The 18523-nt window shown below is 55.1% G+C and overlaps 8 protein-coding genes and 1 non-coding gene across 9 annotated transcripts; 5 read left to right on the forward strand and 4 right to left on the reverse strand.

The window, feature by feature from the left end:
- Window positions 1-251: 251 nt before the first annotated feature.
- Window positions 252-2280, reverse strand: BO95DRAFT_448528 (aminotriazole resistance protein). Its single transcript, XM_025587869.1, has 3 exons — window positions 1869-2280; window positions 1298-1807; window positions 252-1235 (listed from the first exon to the last, which is right to left on the reverse strand). The coding sequence occupies exons 1-3, from the start codon at window positions 2132-2134 to the stop codon at window positions 389-391; spliced, it is 1623 nt and encodes a 540-aa protein (XP_025436190.1). The 5' UTR covers window positions 2135-2280; the 3' UTR covers window positions 252-388.
- An 811-nt stretch (window positions 2281-3091) lies between these two features.
- BO95DRAFT_t320 lies at window positions 3092-3163 on the forward strand. The gene has a single exon. It is a non-coding gene; the product is annotated as a tRNA-Arg (tRNA).
- A 408-nt stretch (window positions 3164-3571) lies between these two features.
- BO95DRAFT_377510 (uncharacterized protein) lies at window positions 3572-4064 on the reverse strand (the record flags this gene model as incomplete). Its single annotated transcript, XM_025583264.1, has 2 exons — window positions 3572-3888; window positions 3953-4064. The coding sequence occupies 2 exons, from the start codon at window positions 4062-4064 to the stop codon at window positions 3572-3574; spliced, it is 429 nt and encodes a 142-aa protein (XP_025436191.1).
- Window positions 4065-4346: 282 nt separating this feature from the next.
- Window positions 4347-6528, reverse strand: BO95DRAFT_377493 (glycosyltransferase; the record flags this gene model as incomplete). Its single annotated transcript, XM_025583262.1, has 8 exons — window positions 4347-4698; window positions 4751-4859; window positions 4917-5177; window positions 5238-5398; window positions 5454-5815; window positions 5865-6013; window positions 6069-6284; window positions 6336-6528. The coding sequence occupies 8 exons, from the start codon at window positions 6526-6528 to the stop codon at window positions 4347-4349; spliced, it is 1803 nt and encodes a 600-aa protein (XP_025436192.1).
- A 380-nt stretch (window positions 6529-6908) lies between these two features.
- On the forward strand, window positions 6909-8295 carry BO95DRAFT_457990 (RTA1 domain-containing protein; the record flags this gene model as incomplete). The annotated part of the gene is made up of 4 exons (XM_025588513.1): window positions 6909-6916; window positions 7297-7451; window positions 7509-7751; window positions 7814-8295. The coding sequence occupies 4 exons, from the start codon at window positions 6909-6911 to the stop codon at window positions 8293-8295; spliced, it is 888 nt and encodes a 295-aa protein (XP_025436193.1).
- A 1154-nt stretch (window positions 8296-9449) lies between these two features.
- On the forward strand, window positions 9450-11058 carry BO95DRAFT_46063 (Zn(II)2Cys6 transcription factor). Its single transcript, XM_025588753.1, has 2 exons — window positions 9450-9626; window positions 9694-11058. Exons 1-2 carry the CDS (start codon window positions 9540-9542, stop codon window positions 10843-10845), a joined length of 1239 nt encoding a protein of 412 aa, XP_025436194.1. The 5' UTR covers window positions 9450-9539; the 3' UTR covers window positions 10846-11058.
- A 106-nt stretch (window positions 11059-11164) lies between these two features.
- Window positions 11165-12359, reverse strand: BO95DRAFT_437380 (uncharacterized protein; the record flags this gene model as incomplete). The annotated part of the gene is made up of 3 exons (XM_025585273.1): window positions 11165-11748; window positions 11802-11989; window positions 12085-12359. 3 exons carry the CDS (start codon window positions 12357-12359, stop codon window positions 11165-11167), a joined length of 1047 nt encoding a protein of 348 aa, XP_025436195.1.
- Window positions 12360-15057: 2698 nt separating this feature from the next.
- BO95DRAFT_519313 (thioredoxin-like protein) lies at window positions 15058-15511 on the forward strand (the record flags this gene model as incomplete). The annotated part of the gene is made up of 2 exons (XM_025592028.1): window positions 15058-15072; window positions 15165-15511. The coding sequence occupies 2 exons, from the start codon at window positions 15058-15060 to the stop codon at window positions 15396-15398; spliced, it is 249 nt and encodes an 82-aa protein (XP_025436196.1). The 3' UTR covers window positions 15399-15511.
- Window positions 15512-15649: 138 nt separating this feature from the next.
- On the forward strand, window positions 15650-18494 carry BO95DRAFT_519314 (uncharacterized protein; the record flags this gene model as incomplete). Its single annotated transcript, XM_025592029.1, has 5 exons — window positions 15650-17085; window positions 17150-17267; window positions 17323-17360; window positions 17417-18285; window positions 18357-18494. Coding segments are annotated over exons 1-5 (2367 nt in total), but the record flags the coding sequence as incomplete, so codon positions are not given.
- Window positions 18495-18523: the final 29 nt, after the last annotated feature.

Genomic DNA, 18523 nt, shown 5'->3' on the forward strand with positions numbered 1-18523 from the left:
AAACAGGAACTAGATGGTTAGTGAAGTATGCCGTAGTATACTACAAGTACTGCGCTAGTCAGTCAGCTCACGGGCTGTATACTGTTGGTATAGGAGGTGTAATGGATATACAATGTAGACTCAGGTGTAGTAAGATGCAATACACCGCTAATTCTTCGCAGTGGCACAATCTATTTTCATACATTCTACTGCAAGACTTTACCAAAGCTAAGGGTCTACTGAGCGTACAAATGATAGGGAATAGCCCATAGCAACAGTCTATCGTGTTTCTAATCTCCAGTAACTAAACAATAGGTACCTCGCTGTTGTGGTATCCGTCGTCAGCACAGTCTATAGTTATATTCACCCCGCTGATGTTATTGCCCTTATTGCCCCCAATGCTCGCCCCTCAAACCTCCCCACGAGCTTTCTCTTCCAGCACACTGCCCCTACTCCCACTCAACGCCTCCGAATCAGCCTCCGACTCCTCCTTGCCACCAGTATTTCCCTGGCTCCCAATCCTCAAAAACGCACACAACGGAATCCCCAACGACGCGATCCCCGCACAGTACAAAAACGTCGCACTATAGGGCTCAATCGGATCGCCCCTGAAGTAACCCCCGGTGGCCGTGCCCCTCGCGACAACCGCATCATAAATGGCCGTACTGATCCCCATCCCGATCGTCACACACAACTTGGTGACAGTCTGAAAGATCCCGCCCGCGATACTCTGCTGCGCGGGGGGCAGCGAGCTCATGACGTACATGTTGGCGACGCAGAACTCGAAATCCGCACCCACGACCGCCAGCACCAAACCCGGAAAGATGAACGCCCAGTAGCTGCTGTCCGAGTGCTGGAGGCCCATGAGCAAGAACGAGCCGACGTAGGCGGTGGCGCCGACGGCCATCAGCAGGCTGTTGGAGACGCGGTGCATGATGAGGCCGGCGATGATGTTGACGATGATCCCGCCGATGGCCATGGGCAGCATGTGCACGGCGACCATGAGCGGCGAGTAGCCCTTGATGCGCTGCATGAACAGCGAGACCCAGAAGGACATGATCGGGAACGCCAGGAAGCCCAGAAGCAGGATGGCGATCACCAGCGAGAAGTCGCGGTCGCGCCAGATGTTCATCGGCACCAGCGGGTAGGCGTACCAGTTCTCCCAGAAGACGAAGGCGATCATGAACAGGGCGCCCAGGACGAGGAGGACGAGGACGTAGGGGGTCTTCCAGCCTTGCGGGGCGTCGGAGCCCAGACTTTTGGTTGTTGGTTAGTATACGAAACAGTAAAGACGATGAGACGGAAGAAGGGAACTCACCTCAGGGCACCGGAGAACATCCCGATCCCCGCGATCGTAAGCAGCGTGCCCACGATGTCGAATTTCTTGATCGCCTGCACGGAAATCTCCGTCTTGGGCGAGTGGTCGACCGGCACGCTGAAGACGGCCACGACCACCACCACCACGTAGATGATGGCCAGCAGGAAGTAGCTGGCGCGCCAGTTGAAGAGCTGCGTCGCGATCCCCGAGAATACGCTTCCAAACACAAAGCCCATCGGGTTGCCCGCGCTGAAGCACGCGAACACGCGGTTCTTCCGCTTGGACGGCCGTTGGTAGATGTTGGCCAGCATCCCTTGACCCGGCGGCACCGAGGCCGCCGACATCAGGCCCATCACCCCGTTGAGGATGTCCAGCTGCAGCGGCGTCTTGCTGAACCCAGCCGCCAGGGAAAAGACGGCGAATAGGACCATACTCCCTAGAAAGAGGGACTTGCGACCAAAGAGATCCGCCAGGCGGCCGAAGAAAAGCAGGAAGGATCCGGCGGCCAATCTGGAGGGCAGGGTTAGCGTATGACACTAGGGCTAGTGGTCCTTGGGGGATGGGTGCGTACGATGAGGAACCGCTGAGCCAGGTCAATTCCGCCGTGGTCATGTTCAGATCATTCTGGACTTCGGCGGTTATCACGGTGACGGCTCCGCTGACGAGCGAGGACATGGCGATCGCCATGGTCGCCACGGCGACAAACATGATTTCCTGGACAGTGGACGAGAAGACTTCAGGGCGGGCTTCATCGTCGACCGGGCTGGTCGCAGCTATAGCGGTGGTCAACCCGTCGGATTTCTCCGACGGTAGACTACCCTCAGTCGGCCGCTCCATGTCGTCTCGGGGCATCACTAGAGAGTACCGAGGGGTGGGGTTGAAGGGAAGGGAAGAGCGGGTAAATGATCTTGATCTCAACCTCGAGCCATGGGGAGTATAAATGCCGGGTGGGCAATGGAAGTATCACCGCCGTTTGGGAGAGAACTTGCCAGAGAGGAAACTGCATGATTACGCGATGGCGCGGCGAAATTTCCGCAGCGGCGATGAGTGCAAATTTGGGGTTATTCTCGATCGGTCTTAGGGTTGGTCTTGGCCCTCTGTCTCTACGCAGTTTGAACTGCAGTTTTCACTCCGTTCCGAAGTCTGACCACGCCTCCTTTGATTGCGCTGACTCACAATCCACAGGATCAATGTGTAGTTACTAGTCAAATGATCTGATAACAAATCCTCAACCTATGCCACTCGAATTCTGCCTACAGTATCCAGTTGGCCTCAACAATTCACCGCCAGTAACTTCCTGCAACTGTTCGGCTCGAGCCGCAGCTCGGGATCTGAGTTCCGAATGCGGTAACATTGACACTTTCTCTGCAGTGTTCAATTGACTCCGTCCTGCTTTATTGCTTACCTATTGAACTGCTGGCTGCATAGATTCGCTTTCCAAATCAACAAGTGGCCGCTCATATGCGCATTCTTACGTGTCCATCAGTTGTTGCCCTCAACCTGAATCATCTCTTCCATTGTCCTTCGGTTCGGAAACAACCCGGGTCTGGATTCTTCTTCGGGTGGAGACTGCCTCTCCACTGTTCCGGGCTTTAATTCAGCTACAATTCTTCCCACAGTGTGCAGGTATCATTTTTCTTACCATGATGTTGAAGCGATCGGCCTTTTCGCAAGATGTCGAAGATATCATTTTCCACCAGGTTATGTGAGAAGTGAGCAGAAAAGGCACTACCTGATCTTCAGCGGCCGGCTGGTATGCTCTTAAGAGCATTACGGTGAAGTTACGTCATCCGAGGTCTCGTGGCGCAATGGTAGCGCATTAGTTTCCGGTACTAGAGGTTGTGCGTTCGAGTCGCACCGGGATCGTTTTTTGTTTTTCCCCCTTCTGCCCAGTTCAAGGTCTGTCACCGCACTTGTTGCATACATCTTGTTCCTTTTTTCTTTCTTTTTTTTTTTCCTCTCTCTTTTTTCCTTTTCTGTTTGCACCTTGCATTGTTCACTCAACGATACCGTGCGGACTATACACCCTGCATATGAAATCCTCGATGTAGGAGCCGAATCCGATTTGGCAGTCTCGAGACTTGCTGTGGAGAGTGAGAAACATATTTCGGCTCATGATGTTAGTACTTGACCAGTCTTTTACGGAAGATGAAGGTGACAAAACAGAAAACGGCCTCGCTTCCCATTCAATACTCTCGATAATCAATTCCAAACCATAATACAACACAGACTGCCCAAACATGCTGAGAATCTCCTTACGCCAGCCAACCCCCCTCAACCGCTTTCAAAAACATCAACCACATTCCCTCTAAACTCAAGATTATGGATCTTGTCGTTCCGAAACCCACGATCCAAATGCCGCCGGCAGATCGCCTCCACGTGCTCCTCGTTCCTGAGCTGGATCTGGTTCGTAGAAGATGATACCTCAGGAGAATCGCGTCTTGCTTGTTCTGCTTTTGATGAGCCTGGTCCCCTTTCCCGGGTCGCATCCAATGCATCGGCGGGGAGCTCTTCCTCGCGACTGCTGTTCTGCCTGTGTGCCTTCACGCTCTTCACACCGTACGCGACGCTATTGACCACCAACGCGGTACCTAGCAAGCAGCCCGTTAGCAAAACACACCAGCCCAGGACGATTCAAAGGGAAATGGGACGAACTGGTAAAAGGAAGCAGAGCGATGTTCCCGAAGAACCGAGCGGTCCCGACCCCGACGTCCTTCGCGAGGTTGGGTCGGCCCTTGCCGTGGGGGTTATCGCCGCCGTCGGGCATGGAATCCTGTGGCACCACAGAAAATCAATTTAGACGGCAATATCGAGATGGAATGTTTGCGTCGTGGCGTGATACCTTCTTCCGCAGCCCGGGGACCTTGCTCACCAGGTCCGAGGCACTGACGATATCCTTTGCGGCGTGGGAGATTCCCCCCCAGTAATCCTTGGTCGGACGTTCGGAGGCGGGTTGCGTGGATGGGATGTTATATGGGCACCGCGTGATCCTGCATTCGGGTCAGGGGGGCCATCTCATGGCGGTTCAGGTTACGGATGTGGGAGAGGCCTACAGCACGAGATCCGTAAGCTTGATGCGTTGCTCCTGCAGCAGGACGGCTGCTGCCTCCGGGGAGATGGTCTGCGACGGTCGGTTCCAGATCTGGTACATGGCCAGGTCCTGCTTGGTCATGCTGCAGGGTTGGACCTGCGGAGGCAGCCAGCGGTAGAAGGACTTGATGGCGCTGGCGGCCCCGGCCTCGTCGAGGAGTTGTCGTTGGATGGCTCGGGTGGTCTGTTGGACGTCGGTGCGGAGGCAGAAGCCGATCGCCTGGGCGAGGGTCTCGGAGGTGAGCTCGTTGGCGCGTAGGGGCGAGGCGGCGGCGCCGATTTTCGCGAGAGTCTGGCCGGTTGAAAGGTGGCTGGATGAGTTAGTATCTAGGAGTTTCGTGATAAGAGCCCGGGGAGTGTTACTCATCGGTCTGTGCGATGACCACGCTTGGTTTGCCCTGCCGTAAAGCCGTTTTCGTGGTGTCTATGCTCCCGTTGTGGACGACCAGAGATGCTCTGGGGAGTAGCCAGTCTGTTTGGAAAAGTGAGTGATGCTGACACCACATCAAGATAGAGACGTGGAACCTACCGTTGGCGCTGGAGCTGACAACGTAAACGTTGGGCTTGTCCAGCTTCGCACAGACGTGCCGGCACTCTTCAGAGACAACAATCCGAAGCCCACGATTTAGTATACTCTCCTGGATGACTGTCACCAGCAAATCCGAGTCCACGATGCTAGGGTCTCTCATCATGAGATAAATCGGTGCTGCGCCCGACGAGATGAAGTTGTCAAGATCCTTCGGTGGGCGGTCGAACTCTTCGGTTTCGTGGAAAATATAGCCGGACATCTCTGCAGGGACGTCAACCAGTTAATTCACTCTCGTAATGGTCAGAGAGCGTATTCGCTCACCATGATTGATCGCCCAGTCCCTCGGCTTCGGAACCAGAACCCTCGAGCAGAAGTACGTGTGTGGAATCTCGTGGTCCATTATCAGCCTTCCCGCCACAGTTGGGGAAATGCTCATCAACCCGAGAACCTGTCGTCGGAATATGTTGAGGGGCTCCAAGATTCTGGTATCCTGATGTTAGTCTTCTTTTCTCACTGAACAAGAATCGCTGGACTCACAAACGCCACGTCGACTCCTCAATTAACGCATAAGACAACATATTGGCAGTCGGCTGATCGATCTCCTCGTTGGGATCCAGACGCGCTCCAGGATGCGGGAAGGCTTTGGTAGGGCTCTGCGGTGTCGCGGACATGATCTGCAGCGGGATCGATAGACGTTCCGCGCAGTGGATGTGGGCATGCGCCGTTGGGGTGGCGATGATCGCGTCCGCCATGAAGGGCCGGGCGTCGTCCCGGTATGGCGCAATGCAGGCTTGCCAGCATCGTTTGTATGCTTCGAAGAGGGAATGGCGGAGGTTGCGGACATGGTTCGCTCGGTCATCGGCTGAGTTGAGAGCCTGACCATTGGTTGTCCTGGAACTCTATACAGAGAGTCAGTCTTACTTTCATAATCCGAGAAGGAACACCTACTCGTGAGGATGAGGTGATCGGAGGGATGGCGAAGAAGTCCAGTCCGTGATTTCGTACCCGCGATGCGTATGAGACATCTGCAGCGATCCGGACCCGGTGGGAATCTTGCTGGAGTTGTTTTGTGATGCTTATGAAGGGGTCAATGGATTCTGTCCAGAAGTTTAGCATTGAGATGAGCAATGACAGGACACCCGGCGACATTACCATCGACGACCATCACCACGATGTCCAGTGGTGGCGGGTTAGGGCTTTCCGGTTGGGGTTCACCACATGAAGGAACGCTGCTGCTACTCCCTCCAGACTCGCTGCGATTTAACCCTACACTCACCAATCGAGCCTGCGTGCTCGGCCGCATGAACGCCTGGATGAAAGCAGACGTGCGCGACGTGATGTCCGCTTTGATACTAAACTTGCTATCTTCTGATTGCAATCGTTAAACAAGCAAGAGCAGGTGGCGGCCGATCAACTCACTTTCCGGCGCAAAGCAGTAGTCCAGCTCCCGTGAATCGTTGGTAAACTCAGGGGAAAAGTCCGGCTCGATGGTCCAGAGGGACGCTTCTGAGGACGCGACTGAAGCACGCGCGGGCGAATATGCAGGCGGTGGATCCGAGTAGTCATCAACGATGCGGATTTGTTCGATGTTCAAAGATTCTTTGGAATCCATGTTGCAGCGTCTCAGGAGAGATGTAAGTGTAAGGGTTGTTGACAGTGGAAGGATCGTTGGAAGAATTATATTCACAATCAAGCAATCTAAGTTAGGCTACCATGCTTTTGTCTTTTAGTCTTTTCAGTTCAATAATAGAACTATATTAACCAATTAAAGTGTCATTGATTTAGCTTTTTCCGATACACCGCGCATCGATTGCGGCAGGTGCCCTCAGCCGGACGCATGGCGGTTCCAGAACGTGGCTCGATAGTGGAGCAAGACGAGACCCCAACACATTGCTAGAAACCACTTTAAAGCCAATTGAGTCGTCAGGTAAGGGACAGAAAGGTTGAAACAAAAGTTTGAACATGGCGATCAAGCGGGTCAAGACGCCCGCCATGCTCGGGTTCGTACTCGGGTTCGGATCTAAGCTCAGAACGGTTTTTGCGAAATGACCCACAGGCTCGGATTGTCCGCCAGGGACTATGAATCTGTGTACGTACGTGAAGAACTTGCATGTTGAATCTATACGAACCCGATGAGCGGAGGCAAAATGTGACTGCCTAGATCCTGACTGAAGTCGAGATTCTATCCATGGAAAACACAGCCAAACGCTCGTCGGCGACATGCATTAAGCTATAAATATTTAACTGTACTTGGGACCTTATTGTAGGGACACAAAAGTGCATCGACTTCTGGATAACTAAAAACCATATTATACACCTCAATTCTTTGCATACAACGCCCAGACTTGGATTGATACCGATTCACCATGTTAGCCGCAAGATCCGAATCCACATTCGTGCTCTACGAGTACGACCCCAGCCTGCCGGCCGCAGTCATCTTCGCTGTGCTGTTCTTCTTGACCACGGCAGTCCATCTCTTCCAGCGGGTGCAAACCCACGCGAAGTACTTCAACCCGTTCATTGTCGGAGGAATCTGTAAGTAGTTAGAACGATCTCTCAGGCAGATCATCAATCTTACTGAGCAATCTCCAGTCCAGATAATCGGCTATATCGCCCGCGCGGCAGCACACTTCCACCAGACATCGACCACACTCTACGCCATCCAGACCCTCCTGCTTCTCCTCGCACCAACTCTCTACGCCGCCTCGATCTACATGGTCCTGGCCCGGATCATCACCTTCGTCAACGCAGCCGACCTGAGCATCATCCCCGTAAAATGGCTGACCAAGGTCTTCGTGTCGGGGGATGTCCTATCCTTCCTTCTCCAAGCAGCAGGCACGTAGCCTCTCCCTCCCCTCTATCCTGTCCCCAGTATTCTAACACCGGAGACAAAACAGGCGGCGGAATCATGTCCGGCGGCTCCGCGAGCGGCATGAAGATCGGGCAATGGGTCATCGTCGGCGGTCTCTGCGTGCAGCTAATCTTCTTCGGCGCCTTCCTGCTCGCCTCCCTCACCTTCCACCGGCGCATCGCCAGCCACCCGACCGCGCAGTCGGACAAGGCCACGGATCGCGGGAGCGGCAGCTGCTGGCCGCGGGACTGGCGGGGTCTGCTGTTCGCGTGCTACCTCGTCAGCGGGCTCATCCTGGTACGGTCGGTGTACCGGCTGATCGAGTTTGCGCAGGGCAACAGCGGGTACGTCATCAGCCACGAGGCGTTCCTGTATGTGCTGGATGCGACGATGATGTTTCTGGTGATGGTGGTGATGAACCTGTTTCATCCGTCGGTGGTGCTGCAGAGCGAGGTGCGCCATCATCGGGTGGGGTCGGAGGAGGTCGGGCTGCAGCTTGAGCGGCGGGGGTCGCCTGCGTCGGTATAAATGTGGAGTCCTGGTCGGGGTTTCTCTGAGGTTTCCTTCTTACATGCATATTGCAACTTTTGTTTCGGTGATTTCTGTGTGGCTTTTCTGATTGATAGACTGTTTTGAATCCTGAATTGTGAATGCTGTTTATTTTACTCTGCCGAGTTATTGCTTGATCACTACCTAGAAAGCTTACTTCAATGGAGTTCTTCCAGAATTGTATCATCCAAGTCTCTCTTATTGCCGAAAGGTGGTTGCCATTGTTTCTTGGATTGTACAGGGATAGTGAATGGGTATGCGGATTTCATGCCAAGCCTTGGAAACGTTGAATGTCCGTAGACACGCATTATTTAGATCCGTCTGTACTTCAGAAGACAAGATAAAATGATTAAGAGATCCCGCATCAGGCCACTCAGAAGCTCCTTTCTACTGAATTCACCCTAGTAATAGAGCCCTTCCAAGTTAACTATGCTAAGCAACAAGTTTAGCATTCAGATTGCAACCCAGTGAAATGATCCAGATCCTACCGGAACATTAGGAACTGTATAAGAGAAAAATCAGATCAAGAGTCTAAGAACTCGAAACTCCGGTCAGGTTTAATTATCTTGATCAAATAGTTGAGGCATGTCTTCTACATTTTGACTTCCTTCAATCACTAAAAGGTCTTGGCAAAGAAACGCTAGGTTGGGCGGAAGGATCTGTGGCCAATCAAACTTAAGGTTGAGTGGACCCGGCATTGCGTCTGCCGTGTTTGGCGTGTTTGCACCCGGCAGGACGAGATTAGCGTGCGCCAAGAATAGCTCAGCATCCAGGCTTCCACCATAACAACCTCATCTAAAGAGGCTTGTATTCACGCCAGAAGAATTTGGATGCCTGGGACATCTCTGGATCTACTGTAGTAGTAGCATACATAGTTCAAAAAGGTCTCCGAGTAGGCAGCCATAGTAGTGAAACCGCGCAGCAGACGACTCGGACGAAAAGTCTGGGCAAAAGAAGAAAAGGGTCCACTTGACCCAGGGACAAGAAAACGAACTTTGATCCATCGCCTCAACGTTAAAACTTGCATGATCAGGCGAAACATCTGGGCTGCGATGACAACCAAGACATCTCGCCCTGTTACGTGATTTGGCTCCTCCAGAGTGCGGTGGTGCCCAGTAATCTCCAATTGAGAATTGTTCAACCCGGTGAAAACGGGTCTGGAGCAATCAAGGTTATCTTATCGCCGGCACTGATTTGCGCGGGGCTTCTCCAACAAACAGAAAATGTCGGCCAGCTCCACAGCCCGAGGACGCCGGACTCATCGCAAGTCACGTAACGGGTGCCAGCAATGTAAGCACCGGAAAGTCAAGGTGGGATGCTTCATACCTCTTCCCTCGCAACGGTATCACCGGAGCAGTATGCTGACACGAACGACAGTGTGGCGAGGAAAAGCCGACGTGCGACAACTGCATGCGCCATGGCGTACGGTGTTCCTTTGCGGTCTCGACGCGAATGGCCGAAACCGCTTCCTCATTGACCGAAGCCACCTCCGCATCGAGTCGCAACTCGACGCCCAACTCCAGCGGCAGACGGAGTCCACCCGTCGGATCCCCCGATGACACCGCAACCAGCCGCCTACCCCAGCCACCCTCCTCAACCGGCACCTCAGACCTCGCCATCGCCGACCTCGAGCTCCTCCACCACTACACCACCTCGACCGCGTACACCTTCTCCGCCAACCCGACCGTGCAGACGCTGTGGCGCGTCGAAGTCCCCAAGGTCGGCTTCACCGCCCCGTACACCCTGCGGGCGATCCTCGCGCTCTCCGCCCTACACCTGGCGAGCCTCCGCCCCGGACAACACAAAGACCACTACCTCGGCCTGGCCAGCACGCACCACGACGCGGCCCTGCGTCTGGCCACCCCGGCCATCGCCCAGCTGACCCCGACCAACGCGACGCCGCTCTTCCTCTTCTCGGCGCTCTCCTCCTTCATCTGCTGCGCCAAGCCGCTCAAACTCGGCAACTTCCTGCTGTGGGAAGGCCACGAAATCGCCAACTGGCTCCTCCTCATCAAAGGGACAGGCACGATCGTCGCCGTCGCCGAGGACACCCTCAAGAACGGACCCCTCAGTCTGCTCTTCAGCGTGCACCGCCGACCGGGCGCCCACGATTTCGACGACGCGGCCGCCACGCAGCACGCCTTCCTCGAAGACCTGCGGCGGTTTATCCTCTCCGAGCCCCACGATGACCCCCACGCCAAGGCCATCTACTCCGAGGCCATCGACCACATGAGCCACTGCTTCACCCTGTGTCTTGAGAAGGGGTGGCGGCTGGAGACGGCGGACGTGTTCATGTGGCTGCTGCGCGTGCCGCATGATTTCTTGCTCGCGCTGAAAGAATACCAGCCGCCGGCGATGGTGATCGTCGGGTATTTCTGTGTGCTGATGCACCAGCTCGAGTGGATCTGGTGCATGCGCGGCTGGGGCACGCACATCCTCTCCCAGATCTATGAGCAGGTGCCTGGTCCCGTGTACCGGGCGTGGTTGCAGTGGCCGATGGAGCAGATTGGGGTGTTGTCGGGGAGGTGAGGGTGGTGTTCTGGTGGGTGGTGGAACGTGATAGATAGGGCTGGTCCGGGCTCGTGACTTGACTTTGATGCCGACCGAGCAACTTATAAAGGTTCCCCGTGCCGGGGTGCATCACACATTGACAGCGTTAAGGCATTTTCATCTTCTTCTCCCGAGCGTGAGCATCCTCCCGTACATTGAAGATGGGACCTATTTCGGAATGATGAATAATAATAATATTATTATACATGCATTATCTGGAGGGACGCCTACCACCCTCTGGGTCTAGCCCTGGCCACTAAAGAAAATCATACCTCCATACAGAGGCCGGGACCAAGACCTATGTATACAGCTCGCGTCGAACCAATGGCTCCGTGCTGGCCTGGCTCGACACGCGCGTCCGGCGCTCGGACTGGGTGTCCGTGTCCGTCTCGGTGGAGTCGGCCATGATCTGTGTATCGGTGAGGACGGGAGGCCGGGGACGGTGCCGAGACGGGTGCGGTGGCATCCTGCACTCGGGATCCGAGGGGGCTCGCGGCTTGCGTCGCCGCAGAGTGTACATGGTCGGGAGATTGGCGGCCAGCGCCGAGAGGAGCACCTCGAAGAGGGTAATGATGATATTGATGCTGGGATTGGTGGTGGTGAAGAAGGCGCGCGAGAGACTCGCCGCGGCCACTAGAATGCCGATGGAGAAGAGTCCGATCAGAAGGAGGCGTCTGTATTCGGGGTCAGACTGAGGACTGAGAGTGGGATATGGAGACAATGAACGCACTGGCGCCAGGGTCGGTGGACCTGGACTACCCAGGGGATCGGGAGTATGATGAGGATCACGTCGCTGGAGGTGTTTTGCACAACATAGGAGTATAATGATCCTTTGGCGTTGAAACAATGCACTGCGTTCGAATTCGTTGTTAGGATCTAGCCCTGTGGGGAAGAAGGGGAGGGTCGAAGGTAGGCAATCTATCTTCTACACTCACCCGGCGGGTGTCCCGTCAGGAGGATATTATGCACTGGCCCGACGCAGGACACGCTCCAGCCGACGACCGCAAAGGCAAAGGTCAGCGTGAGCCAGCCCCAGGCCACGAGAATCCAGATGCGAGGCCACGGAAGACCACCCCAGACACGTTGGATGAAGAGAAGCACGACTGCTTTCTGACCCCAGAAACTAAAGGCGGGCACACAGGTCAGAGGGGTATATCTAGAAGGTGCTTGTGGGAGAAGGCATACTAGATGAAATACCCGTATGTATACCCGACATACACATGCGTGATTCTTCTGGCGATGGCAAGGTCATGAGGGGTTGGCCCGCCCGGCTTCTTAAGTACCCCCGACACATTGAACTGTCCAACCACCGAGACCATGGTCGTAGTCACCAGGAGAGAGAAAATGCACAGCATGGTCACGTAGTCACTAATGTCGAAGGGCTGACCTCGATGCTTGCGCAGCCACAGCCGAGTACCCATTACCGCTCCCGCCATCGCGGCGACGACGCACTGCAAAATGACGGAGAGGGGGGGACCAAGAGTGAAGACCATTGTTGTGTTGCCATTAAATTAAAAAGAGAGAGGCCACATGCTGCTGGAAGAGTGAGGTTACAAGTGAAGCTTTGAAGCAACATTGGGGAGTGTGCGATGGACAGGGATCCTATGAAAATATCATATATACTAGTCCCAGTGAATATGATCTGCGCAGTTTCGGTGGGAACTGTGCTCAACCCGATCTTATGGCTACAGTAGTAAGTACTGTACAGTACTTAAGGAATTCGGTGCAAGCGGGTTCACCGAAGCTCCGACAACTTCAGTTCCAGGCCATAGCTCCTTCAGTGCCAAACAAAGAATCTAAGATCATGAGCTCGCGAGCTCGAGCCTTTCCTTCCTTCGCTCGCTCAGCTGCGGAGGTGGACAGCCGCTCGAGACCCCCCTCGAACCACCCCCTAACCTGGGGGAAGGACAGAAGATCATCGAGCGGAACCCGAGTCCAAGCCATCCAAGCCACCACGGACAAGATCCTGATGGACCTCAAAATGACGAAAGCCAATTGCTCTAACCCACTGTCCTCTGACCTTTTCTGACTCGGAGTTGTCTTTTCCCTACAAGCTCAACCTCGAAACCACGGCTCGGGTGGGCCAAAGCGGAAGTCCAGCCGCCCTAACTTTGGTTTGGGCTTTCCCGATGTGGGCTACGCCAAGCGAGAGACAGACAAAGAAACGCTGCCGCCACGAGCCGTGATTCGTGATTGTGGAGTGATAGCTATTGCTCGAGGGTTTGGGACCGAGCTGAACTTATGTCATGACTCCAACTCCTCCCCGCGGTTGCGGGTCTGCGGGTTCCAGGTCAAGCTCGACCCAAGTGGGCGGTACCCAAGCTATGGGAGCACTCTGGCTCGCACCCAGAGGTTCATATATCCACACTATCATGCCATTTGACTGAGGTCACGAGCATTGCAGTCAGTCAAACCTATGCTAGAGGTGCGATGATCCATTGGAGAGAGGCGCTGAGTCGAATCATGGGTCTAGGTCGCCAATGCTGATCTACCGCGCCGAGGTTGACTGATCTCACTTTAGACCGAGAAGAATCGTTCAGCCATTAATCTGCTGTGACTGAAGACTGCACAGGCAGAGTATACACATCAGAAAAGACTCTCCCTGTCCTGTTTCAACTGTTTCCACCCGCGCTATATACCTTCCATTCGACAGATGTCAGCGACCCCAACTCAACAAGGTTCAGATGCACCCCAAGAATCACGCAACTGCAACCGTTCCCACGGGCCAAGACATTCGGGAAAAGGGGCATGCTGCCTGCCCTGATGTGCGTGACCTCTTCGTTACCACCTTCCTGTCAGGTCCCGAGGAGATAACCAGCAATTTCCTGGCCATCGCGCACTTGGCGCGTCTATTGTGATCACGTCGAACATGAGTTTGAGATCTGCAGGCAGGTTTCAGCCTCGGTGTGTTCTGAACTCAAAACTCGTAGATACCTTGTTTTTGGCATGGGCCTCTCATCGGCGCAGTAAGAAGTGTGCGTCCGATCCCCCCCGAATCGGACTGGTGCAGTAACTCCTCCTTCGCGCAGAGAACCACTCGATTGTTGACTGCCAGAGCATAGACGTCTGAACCGCGGAAGACACTCACTTTTCCCCGGGACTCGGACTGTCAACTTGAGAACTCACCGAGCGTCGTAGGAGGATCCGTATCAAATGTACCAATCAGCCCTAGGACGTGCACCAATTCAGCCTTGATCATCGCAACTGAAGATTCCTGCAGACCCATGGGCCACCCACCACTTTTACACATTCATATAACTTCATACTACCCCCCCTCCAAAAGACAAAGGTCAACTCCTCTCTTTGCCTTTCCTACCTATTTCTGATGCCCCCCGTTTCAAGACAATACATTTATTTAATCTACGCACTCCCCCAACTCTTCAGAGCACCCACACGCAAAAGGTCACGCAGCGCCCTAGCCCCCTCAAACTGATGGTCCGTGATACCGCTCACGTTTCAACCTACACGCCAGATCACGGAAGGACCTTTCGGCCGGATAGTCCGGTATAATATAAAACTTGGAATGGTCGGCTTTGAGTAGAACCCAACCCACCCTCCATCAGACAAACCGATAACTACAGTAGATTCGTAGAGGGACCCCCCTTGCCCCATCCTCCCATCCCCTCCTCTCTCCCTCCGTAAAGTCTGATGGGACCCCGGATCGCGTCCGTGCGGTGATCCTTCGCACCGAGCCTGCGTGAGCCAAGGATCCATATTGGTTTCGACCATCCGCACAGAATGGGTTCTCGGTGGGAAGGGGGCCTGATTCATCGTAGAGGTACAGAAGTTGAAGGCTCATCTCAGTCACAATCACAATCACTTAGTAGTATGCTATTAGTGATGAGATGTGATAGCAGAAGGTTGATTAAGAGCGAAGCTTGAGTGCTGGGAATACTGCCCTTTTCATTGAGGAAAGACCTTTCTTGCTCCTTGGGATAGATCAAGTACCAGTTCCGTGATTTTGACCTCTTCTGTGCTACTCGGGCTCTCTTATATTATTTTGAAAGTACTCACACTTCTGTGCTTGGTGTTGATGCAGGACTGCAGTAGGATTGGAATTGGGAAACCGATGGCCTAACAACGGCCTGAGGTTTCGAAGGCCTCTGCGGGGAATGTGGTATGCCAAGTTCCCTCAGCCGAGCATGAGTAATCAGGGACTTTCACGAGAGAATAGCGGGTATAGACATGACGATGCGTATAGAGATGGTATATGAGAGTTGGATAGCGTTGCCACCTCAACGGCCTCCGATTGGTGAGAAATTACAGTCGAATCCAGACTCACAAGCTGACGAATCGAGGCTAATATGGCTCTCAAACTCTACGGATCGGCCATGTCAATCGCCCGCGTCCTAGTCACGCTCTGCCATTCGTTCATCCGTGTCGATATCGCCCAGGGGGAACACAAGACCACAGAATACAAGAAGATGCAACCGTTCGGCAAAGTGCCTGTGCTGGCAGACGGCGAGTTCCAGATTTTCGAGAGTCGCGCAATCTGCAAGTATCTCGCCCGGAGAGTCGTTCTTCTTGCCTAATTATCGTGTATGTAGTCTGATTCTCATTTGTCGGGATAGACGTATGATACACCTCTGGGGCGAGGTTGATTTCCACCCAAGGGGACTATGAAGCGTACGGGCGCTTCGAGCAGGCGTGCTCAATCGAGTCTTATCGGAGGGCTTATCGGCTACCGTCGGAGTTCCATTCACGTGACTGTCTGCATGTAAACAATGAGTCAGCCAGTCTGGAGATCGACTGGAAGTGACATGTAACACCTATCTTGAAATTCCTTTGTTTTTGCGTTCATCAAAGTAGAGAGGTGGAAGATAATGCTCACTACATACCTGCACTATTTGAAATAGAACATGTACAGGAAGGGCCGAAGGCAGTTCACCGACTGATAACGCACTTTCGACCCACAGTCACGCCAGCGGTGCGGGCAGTCTTATAACTATTCCCCGCCCTACACTCCCACCACAATCAAGGGGGTCGAATTCTCCACCATTTGTGAAACCGCATCATGACATCCAAGGGCAGTCACCTGCGCTATCCCGGCCCAGGAATCCACGAGCCAGCTCGTGCACCACGTCGCCGATTCCTGAGACGCTGGCGACGATCCATTGGAGGTGTTGCGTTGGTCGCAACTCTGCTGCTGGTCTCCGTCAGGTCCCCTGCAGATCTACTCACTCCGACCACCTCTGCAGCGACCAAACGAGAATTCTACGAAGGACTGCAGCAATGCCACGATGTGCATGATCGAGGCCTGCGAGAGCCTGTCGCATCAGCAAGCAGGGCCAATCCCCGCTGGAACCCCGTCGCAGGCCAAGAAGAAGCCATCGTCATCCAGAATGCGACGCTCTTCGACGGGGAATCCACCCTCGACGACCGGGTGGATATCATCTTCGACGCCGGAGTGATCCGCTCGGTGCTCCCGACTTGGCAACACACCCCTTTGCCAGCCAACGCCCAGGTCATCGACGTGCACGGCTCATTCGTCACCCCGGGCCTGGTAGACATGCACTCGCATCACTTGCTGCTCTCCTTCCCGCAGCTCCCGGCCACCAAGGACGTCAACGAGAGCCCGCTCCTGGGCCCGCTGACCTCCTTCGTGCGTGCCGTGGATGGGTTCAACCCGGACGACCCAGCCATCAAGATCATCGCTTCGGGGGGCGTGACCTCGTCGCTGATCCCCCCGGGATCGGCAAATGTTATCGGCGGCGAAGCCTATCTGGTCAAGAATCTTCTCCGACCCGGCCCAGACGGCGAGCCGGTCATCGAAGAGTTGCTCCTCGACCATGGTATTCCCGAGGCGCAGCGCCAGCGGTATCTCAAGATGGCGTGCGGGGAGAACCCCCGACGGTTCTACGGACACACCCGCCTCGGTCTCGCCTGGTTGCTGCGCGAAGAATTCAACAAAGCACGAGAGCTGCACTACCGCCAGACCGAATGGTGCCAGGCGGCTTTCCAGATCGAGGAGAGCAGGGTGGGGCAGAGTCAGCAGATTGCTAGTTTTATCGACCGACAGGGCAAGCGACCGGAAGAATTCAAGCTCGACACGCTGGTGGCGTTGCTGCGCGGAGAGCTCAATCTGAACGTGCACTGCTATACGCCCGACGATCTGGAGCGCATGCTTGCCGTGCTGCACGAGTTTGGAGTGCATCCTCGGGCGTTCCATCACGCATTGTCGGCGTGGCAGGTGCCGGAATTCCTCAAACATCTCGAAGAGTGCGTTGCATCACCTTGAGTCTTCATGTCACAGATTGAAGTGCTAACTGAAGTGGGCTCGCAGAAACATCACCATTGCCACGTTCGCCGACAACGGGCTGTACAAGGCCGAGGCCTACGAGTCGAATCTGCGAGGGCCCAAGATTCTGGACGAGCACGGTCTCCGCGTGGCCCTGAAATCGGTGAGTTCTGGTGTCTATCTCTCAGTAGCCATGGCTCATTAATCTGGGTGTCTAGGATCACACAGGAGAAGGCAATTACGCGAAGTACCTCCTGTGAGTGGCGCACAGGCATCTGCCCCAACCCTAAGTTCTCGCTGACATCTGCATAGCGACCAGGCAGCAATCGCCCACTCGTTCGGCCTATCCGAGGAAAAGGCCCTGCAATCAGTGACCTCGATCCCGGCTCGCTCCATCCAGCAAGACCACCGCATCGGCTACGCTCGCCCTGGCTACGACGCCGATCTCGTGGTCTGGGATGACCATCCGCTGCAAGTGGGCGCCACTCCAGTCGAGGTGTTCATCGACGGTCGCGCCGTGCTCGAATCGCCCACCTTACTATCAATCCAAGACAACGAGGTCGCGGCACAAGCCGCACCAGCCGTGCGATCCTCCGTCGCCACAGCCGAGCGGGACCGCGTATGCGCACCCGTGCGCGATCAAGCGTCCCACGCGAACATCCTCTTCACCGGCATCCAGCACGTCCTCCTCAACTCGACCACAAATCCCCACACAGAAGCAGCGCACGACAGAGTCCTCCTGCTCACAAACGGCCAGATCACCTGCCTCGATACCAAGTCAACCTGTCTCGCGCAGACCACCAGTGAATCCCTCACGCAGATCGATCTCCAGAACGGATACATCACGCCCGGCCTCGTCGCCTTCGGCAACAAGTTGGGCATCGAGGACATTGCCTCCGAGCCCTCCACCGGCGCCGGCAAGGACGTCAAGGGCGCGGCCGACCCGCTGAACGAGCAGAAGAGCGTGCATTTCGCCAAGTACGGCGTGCATCTGGGCGGCCGCGCCTTCGGCCGGGCGCAGATCGGCGGCGTGACCAAGGCCGTGACCCCGCCGCTGAGCGCGGGCATCATACAAGGGGTAAGTGTGGGGCTCCGGACCCACGAGCAGGCGACGATCCTGGACGGGGGGATCTGGAAGGACGACGTGGCGCTGCACTTCACGGTGGGCCAGTCGGCGAGAAGTGAGTTCCTACCTTCAACATTGTCCTTCTTGTCAAAAACGATAGTTAGCTTACCGTGTGCATCCCGGTAGACGACAACACCCCCACCGTCCTGTCGGGGATCGAACGGCTGCGGCAGGTGTTGGAGCAGGGAGGCAGCGACAGCTCGGGGGTTTACGCGCGAGCGGCGAACGGGTCTCTTCCGGTGGTTGTGCATGCTTTCCACCAGGTATGTTGCTCCCAGATATCCCCCCCCCCC

Source organism: Aspergillus brunneoviolaceus (assembly GCF_003184695.1).
Source record: "Aspergillus brunneoviolaceus CBS 621.78 unplaced genomic scaffold BO95scaffold_131, whole genome shotgun sequence".
NCBI lineage: Eukaryota > Fungi > Ascomycota > Eurotiomycetes > Eurotiales > Aspergillaceae > Aspergillus > Aspergillus brunneoviolaceus.